The sequence below is a fragment of the Euprymna scolopes genome, chromosome 34 (assembly GCF_053919585.1).
Source record: "Euprymna scolopes isolate OS-2025 chromosome 34, ASM5391958v1, whole genome shotgun sequence".
NCBI lineage: Eukaryota > Metazoa > Mollusca > Cephalopoda > Sepiida > Sepiolidae > Euprymna > Euprymna scolopes.
In genome coordinates this window covers 29,922,448-29,934,003 of record NC_136515.1, presented here as the reverse complement: position 1 = coordinate 29,934,003, position 11,556 = coordinate 29,922,448, and the positions used below count along the sequence as shown (strand labels likewise).

Here is an 11,556-nt window from a genome sequence, read left to right as displayed (position 1 = left end):
TGCAGTAATGTGCATAAATATGCAGCAATTCCTTAAAAATGCCATGTATCCATAAACAGAAAAGAAGTTGGAGAACTCAAAGTTGAATTGTAATGTGCTTTATGTACAAAAAAAACTTAAATCTAAACATAAGACCATTTAAAAATGAATATATTGAAATATTTCTTTGGTATTATTGTAGATTAACACCTTCTGTTTAACCCCACTCAACTCCTTCTGATCACCCCTTCAAAATGTGATTCTACCTTTTTAGGAAATTAAGTATAAAATGCCATGAAAAACTTTAATGAAAGATAAACAAATTATTTTAGAATTGAATGTAAAATAATTTCCTATTACAGGTCATTCTAGCATTTTAGGGCAGTTAACTGTTTGTTTTTTTCTATGGGAAAATATGCATGCTTTTTTTTTTTTTTTTTTTTTTTTTTAAGATGATTATGTGTAGTTTTAAGAGGGTTTCTATGCAATGAGAATATGGGGAGGGTTGCCATTCGGACTTTGAATTAATTGTAGGGCTAAGGAAAATTATGTGTGAACATACTGAAAACTTGACAGAGACAAAGCTAACAAAAACAATATTAGAGGGGGGAACGGTTAGTTTCACAAAAATTTAATGTAAATAATTCACCATTTCCTGGTCATTCTAGCATTTTAGGACAGTTAACCAATTTATTTTTATGTGTATTTTTCTTTAAGGAAGGATCTATTTTTTGTTTGTTTGTTTTAGATGCTTGTATGTGGCTTACAGAGGTATTTTGTTGGGGGGGAGGGGCTTGCCACTCGAACTTAGTGTTATTGTTAGGGTTAAAGAGTGTTTTAGGAGGAGACTTGCCACACATAATTTGGATTAGAGGTGAAGTCAAAGAAAATTCCATAAATTTGTTGATTTCTATTTTCGAGGTTGAAGGTGTTAATTCCATAGGCCGTTTATACTACGCTGGAGCAGGTTGTAAAAATATCTTTCGCTTAATAAGTAGAAAAAAAAAATAACGAAATAAAAAGCTTCCTAATTGTAGTTTGATGTGTTTTCTAACTGCTTTTAAAATTTCAAGAATATTGATATAGATTTTGAGGGTTTGTATTACTATACACAGATTCAAAAAAAAACAAATATATAACAAATAAATGTTATCAAAAGCAAGTTACTTTTCTACTTAACTGGATAATTTTTTTAGTGTTTTTATTTAATGTAACATGTTTATTCAGCTTGAAAACAGTGTTTACCGATGTTTTGGAAAATTTTAAATGGCGCCCGACTCTCTTGAAACGGTAAGTTTGGGGAAAAGAGTTAAAAATAAAAAAGTAGACAAAATACTGCTAAAAACTCGCTCAATATATGTTACCGTAACATAGGCTGACATATATTCTGTGAGTTTTTAACAGTATTTTGTATAGTTTTTTTATTTTTAACTCCTTTTCTCAAACTTACCGTGTCAAAGAGAGTCGGGCCGGGCGTCATTTTTAATTTTCCAATACATCGGTAAACACTGTACATTTTTCGAGCTGAATAAACATGTTACATTAAATAAAAACACTAGAAAATTATCCAGTTAGGTAGAAAAGTAACTTATCTTGCCTTTGATAACATTTATTTGTTACATATTTGTTTTTTGACAACTTTTTCGAATCTATGTATAAACGAGATTTTGATACTTATTTTGATTTTGAAAAAAAACATTTGTGGCTGTTCGCAGTAAAACATTGTTTTAATTCGCTGTTCAAAACTAATTTAAAGAATAAAAGTGCATGCAAGCTATATATCTACAAAAGTTTATTTTGTTTTTTTTTTAACCATGTTTTTAAATTTGACGAGAAATGTGAGAAATTGCAACAGATTCATAATGCCGAATTGGTTGGGATTGTTGTTATTATACATTCTGAAAACCGAATAGTTCTAAACTAATGTTATTCTGATAACAAAATAGCTCTAATTAAACATAAGAACATTTATATTCATATTTTCATGTTTTTCTTAATTCGTTCTTGAATAAAAATTAAAGAACGCGTTGTTTACACTGTGCTATTGCTGATTCTACAGGCTGGAGCTGCTGCTGCTGCTGCTTCTAGTAATACTAACTTCATTTGACCAAATTCGAGAAATAGAAACAATTTTTTTTTCGGGCAGGTCCTTTTAAATTATCAATTACCGTGGTCCTACTCAACATAAAATAATACTTTTAATTGATAAAGATAGTAAAAAGATTGATTTACTTACTACTGGGTGTCCGAAGAATTTTTTTTTCAAAATGTTCGATACTCGTCATATTAAAGTCTTATTTTTAACACAACAAAAAAAGAAATGGTCAAAAATATTTCGGACACTTGACAGTATTAAGATTAACACCTCTTCTGATTGTTTCCCAAATTTCATGATGAAATTCTTCATACAATCACGGTACGGACCTTTAGAAAACAGGGGGGGGGTCATTACAAAACCTTACCGAAAACGCCATTTTATGACGTTCACATTTTTATCACTTTATTTGCTTAAAACTCTTAAAATATATAATGTACATTCATATTTATTAATTCATTTGAAAGTATATTCATTTCCGAACAAAACAGTAGTAATTTGAAAACTTGAAGTGCTTTGGTTTAAAAAATATGGCTATTTTAGTAGAACTACCTTGAAATCTGTGATTATCCAAAGCGTTTTTTCGTCTGTGTGTATAAGCCCATTCTTATCACTTATTCTGCCAATATTCTTCCATGGTCTACCCTATTACTTCAACTGTTCTACATCTACAAATCCAAGAAGTGTAAATTCAATGAAATCCTTACAATGTAAATATTAATGAGTTCTGGAAACGATTACAAGAACCATCATCCATTCTTCTAATATGACAACACCAACAGTTTCCTGGTCTTCATATATCATCATACTGCACAAATTTATGACACAACACACCCGGATTTATATATATATGCAAATTATGGTGAAATTCCGTGAATTTGTTTTAGCATAAAAGATTAGTAGGACTCTGTGTCTTTTCAGTTCGATAAATAATTTGTTTTTGATTATTTTTTATAACAGATTAATTAAAAGTTGCAACAATACTGCACACATGTGTGAATTGTGGTTTTGTAAAGATATAGAATATTCTCTGGTGTAATTAATTTCTTAGCATGGTATAGGGACCTCATCTTCTTTGCAGCAGCCTTGACAATGTCCTCAATGTATTTGTTTCAATTCATGTTGCCTGTGAATGTTAAGCCAAGAAGTTTGAATGACAAACTCTCAGAAATGATGTTATTTGTCAAGGCAATAAGTGGTTGAGAAGGTTTTTTTGCATCTGTTAATGAAAAGAAGATTAGTGTTAATAGCATTAAATGTTACCATCCATTTATGACCCTATTCCACTACAGACTGAAGGTCATTTTTGAGGGTTTCAGACATTTGTTTTTCCTCTAATGTCTATTATAGAGTGTGGTGTCATCAGCAAATATACCTATCTCGGACACAATTTTATCAGGGAGGTTACTTATGAATATCAGGAATAATAAAGGTCCAAGGATCTACTCCTGAGGTGTACCTGTGTTAATATCATGTTGTTTAGATGTACTGCCATCAAAAACAATCTGGATTTTTCTCTTGTCTAGGAAGGATCTGATAATGTCAAGTATTTATCCCAAAAGAAAGATGTCCCACTTTTCAACTTTTCTTATTTCTCAGACAAAACACTAGATAGTTCTAGTTTTGCATGAATGAAATAGAAAACAGTTAACTTTTGGTTATTAAGAAATGAATTGATATAATCTCATAAATGATAATAAAAATTGAATTAATATTTTAAGTGAAGTTAAAGAAATGAATCTTTACCATTTGGAATATTATAACTCATATACACCTTTTGTCAAAAATGACAATACTTTGCTAATGTTTGCTCTAATATTCATATAAAATTAAAGAATTATATTAGTAATTTAATTTTTCATGTATAGATTATCATTTCTGATGACCTAAATTATAAAAAAAAATACTTCATGTTGACTTAATTTAAGTGGTGAATTTCTTTTTGATATTCATTTCAGATAGCAGATGTTGTCTAACTTGCTATTTGCTTTCTCCCTTACAACTTAAAATGGTTCTGTGCAGGGCCTATCAAAAGTCACATTTTTTATTTATTTTACTAACGTATGATAGAATAGATTTATATTTATATGCAAATACACATTGGTCTTTATTATATAGTGGAGAATAACTTTTTACCCATTATGTGCCATTAGTCTGGATTGTGATATTTTTTTATTTTACAAACTGTACAGAAATTTTTTCAGCGTTTTTATTTCCGCATTGTTCTCTGCTTTTTCAACAAAGCGTCTCGTAGAGCAACCTAGAAAGAAATAAAAAAACAAATTTTGGTCAGTTTTGCTATTTTGACCAGAAAATCATTTTTGTAGTAGATTTTTGCATAATTTAGATAAACGTTCATGGATTCAGCATTTTAACTTACTTAGAAACTTGCTTTTAGTAGCACTCTAGAGGCCTCCCAAGTTTTTTTTTTTTTTTCAGTGCTCACATAAAAAAATATTTTCTCTTCAGATGGGGAGGAGGGGATTAGTAACTTGGTTTTAATAGTACTCTGGAGGCATCCTTAATTTTCAGTAGCGCATTTTTTTTTCACTATTCATTTATGAAATTAATTTTGTTTTATTTATTAAATTTTGTGTGAAACTTGGTTTTAACACAAATGAGTTCTAGGATAATGAGAGATAAAGAAATAAGTTTTAACAGAAATATGTTAAGCACACTTTTTCTTACACTACTTTGTTATTTATGGTCTCAATCAATAATCCGAAACAAACTCTAGAACAATAAATTATTAATACATAATAATGTTGCACACGGGATCACAGAAGAGAGACCAGATGTTATGTAGCAGGAAAAGCATAGAAGAGAGACCAAGATCATGTATATGACCAATATGCGCGTATATGTTGGATGAAGGCTGTTTGTGTCATTATATTATAAACTTAATAGTGGGTGTCTATCATAGGGAGCACATATGTGAGGGAGAACAATGTTCTTTGTGTTGGTGATGACAAGACAAAATTATGGACCTGGACTTCAAAGACGAACGCACATACATTCGTTATTCATGATCGGAATATTTTTTTTAGAACCACAAATGCCACATTACTACAGCATGAAGATTTCCCTCGACGCCGATTCCAGCGATCCTCTCTTTTCAATCCTCCGATCTTAACTCCCAAAAACATAACTTTTTTTTATTTTTTTACAAATGAGTCACTACTTATCAAGGCCTAAAGGCCCCCTGAGGATAAGGGTTGATGAGTGTACAGTGGTCAAAGGGAACATGTCGTAGTAATCGATAGTAGTGGAAATTTGATAAATTGGATTACTTAAGGGGATGACACATCAAAAATTTGTTTACGTTGGGCTTGAAGACAACCATATTGTAGTCAGCTGGAAAGCAGAACAAAAACAAAGTTCCACAAGCGTGCAAGTTCTAAGAAAGAAGCTTTGTTCGTGGAATGTACGTTTAGGTTTAGGCACAGATAAAGAGTGGGGGAAATTATTGATAGTGGTTTCAGTTAGATGAGTTTTTTTGTGAAAGTCAGGCTGGGGAGGGACCATAGATTGGAGCTCAGACGAGCACTTTCCATGAAAATAACAATAAATCAAGAACAGGCTTGCAACGTCTCTTCTGTGAGAAAGAGGTTGCAGGAAAGAGAACTTCAAAACTTCCAGCACTACCGAGATCAGTGACAAGGCAAATCAGTTCCTTCATTTTCATTGTTCTCCAGTATTTCTATTGTGAAACGATTTATTGAAATAAAAAAGAACATTATTGAAAAAGAATACAATAAACATTAACAAAATTATATAGATAAAAATAACTCTTCTTTTTCATTTCAATAAATTGCTTCCAAATAGAAATACTGAAGAATAAAAAAGTTAATGAACTGATTTGCCTCGTCACCGCTTCTGGTAGTACTATGCTGGAAGTTAGGAAGTAGAGTAGCTGACTATAACGAAAAATGTACAAAATTTCATTTGAAATTTTGTACATTTTTATAAAATATAAAAAATTTATTTAAAATGAATCTAAAACGTATCTTGGATTTATTTTGTATTATGTACATTTTATTGAACTAAAAAAAAAATCTATTATTTAGAAATTAATGATATAGATATATAATTTTCAACTAAAAATCTTTAAAAAGTGTAACAAAATGTACATAACAAAATAAAATAAATCCAAGGTAATTTTTAGATTCCATTTAAAATAAATGTTTATACCTTTCTTTGTAGAGTTTATAAAAGTGAATTTTGAAAATTGATGAATTTTAAATTAAATCTTCTACCTTAACTTTTAAAGTTTATAAAAAACATTTTGTTTAATCATTTCCATGTCTTACAAGAAATGCCTTTCTAATGTGTATATTCAATTCCACTAAAATTCTAATGTTACACTTTCGATGACGGTTAGTTGAAAGTTTCCTTCTCCTAGATTAGTTGTCTAGTTTATTCTACTATTTAATCCTTACACAAAGTTACCAACACAGATCATTTATTAGGGGATTAGAGGCTAAAGGAAGCAGCAGTCATTGAATAGCAGCATTTATTTTTTATTTGAATAAGCATTTTTAAGAATTTTATATTTATTGTAATGGGTTTGCTTATTTCTTATCTGAAAGATAATGGTTTTAAGAATTTTATGCTGGGAATATTTACAGACCAATACTCTGAGCCAGCAATACCAATAAATACTTTTTCACTCTCAATTATTCAATAGTTTGGATCGTCAGTGAACAGCAATAAAAGGAAAATGAACAAACTGATGCATGACATGCACATAAACAGTTTGTGTAAGCTTGTCAAGTTCCAGTGTACATCATATAGTTCTACCACAAATGAATGGACCAAGAATCAATATGAACTTGATATGGTTTTACTTATTAGCAAAATTGATAGATATGGAAAATCCATTTAAGAATTATTGAAAAATCAGGATAGTAAATAAGAATTATAACTTAGATGGTAACGTGATGCATGTCAGATGGCATTTGGAATGTGACTGTGATTGCTTTGATAACTTCAAGGTTGAGATGAAAGTGAAAAAATAAATATTTCATTGTTTATATTTTGAGGTATATTGGTTTGAAGAATGTATTAAAAACAATTTACAGAATTATGTCACTGATTGAAGGAGAATTGGCAAAAAAGAATAGCACAGGAATTGGGGTCGAATATTCTGCCTTTTGCTTCTTCCAGTGAAGTCTGCAGAGTTGATTACATTTGTAAGACAGGAGTATACCAATAAAATGTGGACAATAAGTTATAATCTTTCTTACTTTGATTCTTGCTTCAACATTTTTCACATTTTAGGATTAGTAAAATATGAGGCATCAAGCAAGATTATCTATTTTTATTTTAATGAAAGCAAAACAATAAAATAATAAATAACGCATGAAATGCACATCAATGAGGCAAATGGAATGATTGCCATTACGTGTTTCAATAAAAATAGAACGTGTTTCAAAAATTGTTTAAATAGATCAGATAAAAAATCTCCAAGAAAAGGAAAAAAAATGGAGTAGCTAGAAACTCTTGAAAAGAACAAAAATATTTCTCACCTGTTTATCTTTGAAAGATCGTTTATTTTTCTTGCTATTCAGTTTGTGTTTAACCATCATGTAGTTTTTGCTGCGTTTTTTTTCTTTGTTTGTTTTACTGGCATTTGGATTCATTTTTGGTTTCGCACGCCCAAACAAGTCCCTTTCAGTTCTGCCCGCCTGAAAAATTCAACACAAAACATATCTCAGTTTGAATAGTCCAACCTTATTTGCAAATCTTTTATCCGAATTCCATTTATTTTACGACAAGTTTAAATACTGTTAACATATTAGATTGCTCAAATGGTTGCTGCAATAATTTAGTTTGAACATGTCAGTTTAGCCAATAAAAGAAAAATGAGCAGGTGATAAAATGTACATTTTATGGTTTAATCTCTTAGAAGAAAAAATCAGCAGAGTAAATATATTGTTATTTAGAGTCAGGTTAAATAACAAGTATTTAGATGGTTTAACAATCTACAGAGAAAAACGTATAGCTAAGGATAAGAGATACATAGTTAAGTAAATCTAACTAATAAAATTATCTTGTCAGATTTTCAAAATCAGACTCAAATAGGATTTAAACTGACAAATCAAACTTTGCTTTTAACCAACCAATTTTCATTTGTTATTGACATCGTAATTACTTAGCTACAATTTAAAAATTACTAAGTCTGGCCCAGACAATATGACACATTTTAAAATAATTATGCCAAAATAAAAATCAACAAGAGGGATAACTTATAAATTTAATTGAAGGATATAATTAGAGTTATCAACCTGATAACTAAGATTATTTTCTCCTTTCTTTTCGCTTATTTTTGTTTTTGCCCCATCGGCCATTCTATCAAATGTCAGACTATTTCAGAGACTTCAACCAAGAGATCATTTTAGGATCCTTTCTGTCCTTTTATTTAGCACAGTTGTTTGGATCTCTCTTGCGCTTGGTTCATTGCATATATTTGTCAGGTAGTTTTTGAAATTCTTTTTCATGAATTTGATTGCTCCTATGATGGATTCCAGTTTCATTTTGTTTTATAGATAAGACCTTGATATTTGGTTATTTTCTGCCTTCCAGCTCTGTTTATGCCAGTATCATCAGAGACACTGACTTCAACTCTCTTCTTTGTCCCTGATTGCAGCTCATATGTGAGGTGCAAGAGACAAACATAACAACCCTAACTGCCTGCAACACTATGAATGAGCTGATTACCAGGATCAAACTGACCATCGTTAAGTTTTTAAAACCCAAGTAAAAGCTGCATGTTCCAGTTGCAAATCTTGCCTGGAGGCTGTCGTGAAGGCTCAGAGTAGTTTCTTCAAAAGTTGTATTTGGCAAATTGAATTTAGAGAATACATCAATTATAAATTAAATCAGATTTGCTTTTCTTTTGAAAAGTTGTTACATTTGTCTTAATCAGCCTGAATGAATGTACAAATTTCAGTCTTTTGTTTTATGTTAAATTAAAAAAAAATTAAATGAAAAGATATCACAAATAAACATTACATGAACAGTTGAAAGCCGAGAGTCTTTATCATGAGCTCTTCTCTTGTGGATGTTTTCAATTGATGCAATATCAAGAATTTCTCCTCTGAAAATACAAATGATAGAAAACAAAAACATTGAACAGTTAGGAATCTTGCATATTTGTCCGCATTCCATGCAAATCAAAGATATTTTAATAAAAATTGGATAAAAAAAAAGGAAATTTCTGTTATGAATTTCGAAATTAAATATCATTAATAACAATGATTTTCAACATTAAATGTTATTAATGATAATGATGATTAATGAACACTGACAATTGAGACAATTTTAATAACTTTTTATATAGAAAATAATTTAAATAAAAACTTTTTAGCACTATCAGATAAATAGTAAATTATTTAGTCTTTCATTCTGTGAAAGAATGTATGATTGCAAAAATAAAAGGTGATCATGGTTGCATTAATGAAAAGTGATTTATTATATAGATGGGAATTATTCAGCTATGAACTTTTTATGTTAATCAATTTGAAAACAATACTTAGTGAACATTTATAATTATTAGGGAGAGGGGAGAGTATTGTGAATGGTAGATTCAGGAATATCAACAATGTATGTTAAACTTTTCATGTTTAACTATTAGCAATGGTGTGGGAAATATATTTTCTACAAACATTTGAATTTGATTTTACTGCATTTTCTATCTTCTTTAAGTAGACCCCCTTCCTCACTCACATTTCCTCCTTAAGTGCTGTCACACAAGAGGTGGTTGAATATCAAGCTGATCACACACAAATATTATTGGGGCATAAAAGATAAGAGTAAACTTGACATTTTATCAAAAAGAAAAAAATATACGTTTTTATCTAAGACTTGAAAAGAGATAAGTAGAAAATAGTGACTAAATATCAAATCGATAAGAAGTTTTCAAAAGAATTATTTACTGAGATTGTAACCTTTACTTCGATTTTTATTTGATTATTCAATTGTAGCAGATATATATATATATATATATATATATATATATATATATATATATATATATATATATATATACATATATACTAGCATTTCAGCCCGGCGTTGCCCGGGTGTTGAGCAAAAAAAAAAAAAAAAAAAAAAAAAAAAAAAAAAAAAAAAAAAAAATGGTAGTAGGAAGGCAGGCTAGAACCCGTATCGCGAAGGAGGAAAAGAATGGGAGAAAAACCTGATGTCTTTGCTGTTATGACCACTGTCAAACCGGAAGTGACGTAGGTTTAAATTAAGGCTAGACAATCGAAAAGAGGGGATGACTTTTGACAACATTGGCAAAAAAGTGACCCCTTCCTGTAGAAAAGTGCCCAGTTGAAGGTGAAGAAATTAATGTTTTTAGCCAATTTTTAAATATTTATCGTCTGAAAGGTCGAGCTTAAAAATGATACAGATCTTGTGAAACTCCGTCGCCTGTCGAAAGTTTTAGGCAGACATGCAAACATACGTATATACATTTATATATTGGTAGCTCAAATTTTTGACCCAAACCGATTAAAATGCTTGCCCTATCTCTGAATACCCTTTTTGTAAAATTTCAAATGTTTAGACCAGAAATTGTCTGAGTAATTTGGTAGAGACCGTAGTGGTCATTTTTTAAAAAAACTTTGATCCCTATTATGACCCCTTAACATTTATTGTTTTGGGCTCAAATCAAGTTATTAAGTTAGATCCATGTCCAAGGAATCTATATCTCAAATTTTAAGTGTTTAGACCCAAAATTGGCAGAGGAGTTTGGTAGAGTTCTCAAAAGTCAAATCGTTGAACTTTGGCCCCTTAACAGCCAAATTTCTGGCCGAAAACCGATGACAAAGATTTTCCCAAATCTCAGTACTCTGTATATCAAATTTCGAGTCTGTAGACTGAAAATTGAACGAGATATTGTGTAGGGAAATGTAGACAGACACACAGACAGACACTTATATATATATATATATATATATATATATATATATATATATATATATATATATATATGAGAGAGAGAGAAAGAGAAAAGGAGAGAAAATCTTATTAAAAAATTGTTGGGTACATGGTTTTTAAAATACTTTACATTAACTTTTGTAGAAGTCACAATCAAGCACTTAGTTTTTATCTTTTTAACTATTAATAAATTATATAAGCTTAAAAACTTTCCAGATAAACTTTTCAGCTAGTCTACATAGAAAGAACAATCATTTTTCTTAAATGATTTAAGGAATTTATATTCACCAGTGAAGAGGGAGGAGGTGGATTAAAGAAAACAAAAATGTCCATATTTACTGTTTTTTTAAGGGTGGGTAAATCCAGCTTACCAAAAATAGTCACTCTGGATGGGAATAACAATATCTGTAATATCTCATTGAATTCTCTCACAGACGAAGAAATCTGAACAGGTAATAAACTCATCTCGACATAAAGGAAGAGGTAATGCACAATGCGGCATAATAATTATATCATGGAGTCTGCATTCATGGTGG

The 11,556-nt window shown here is 30.2% G+C and overlaps 1 protein-coding gene across 1 annotated transcript in view; it reads right to left on the bottom strand.

Moving 5' to 3' along the window:
- Window positions 1-4,227: 4,227 nt before the first annotated feature.
- LOC145259150 (protein SDA1 homolog) overlaps window positions 4,228-11,556 on the bottom strand; it is a 167,055-nt gene continuing 159,726 nt past the window's right edge. Inside the window, exons 20-22 of the mRNA XM_080116859.1 lie at window positions 9,089-9,173; window positions 7,603-7,761; window positions 4,228-4,334 (exon numbers count right to left, since the gene is read on the bottom strand). Of these exons, the coding sequence (XP_079972985.1) occupies window positions 4,284-4,334; window positions 7,603-7,761; window positions 9,089-9,173 (295 nt within the window). The 3' untranslated portion in view covers window positions 4,228-4,283. The remainder of the gene's footprint in view (window positions 4,335-7,602; window positions 7,762-9,088; window positions 9,174-11,556) is intronic.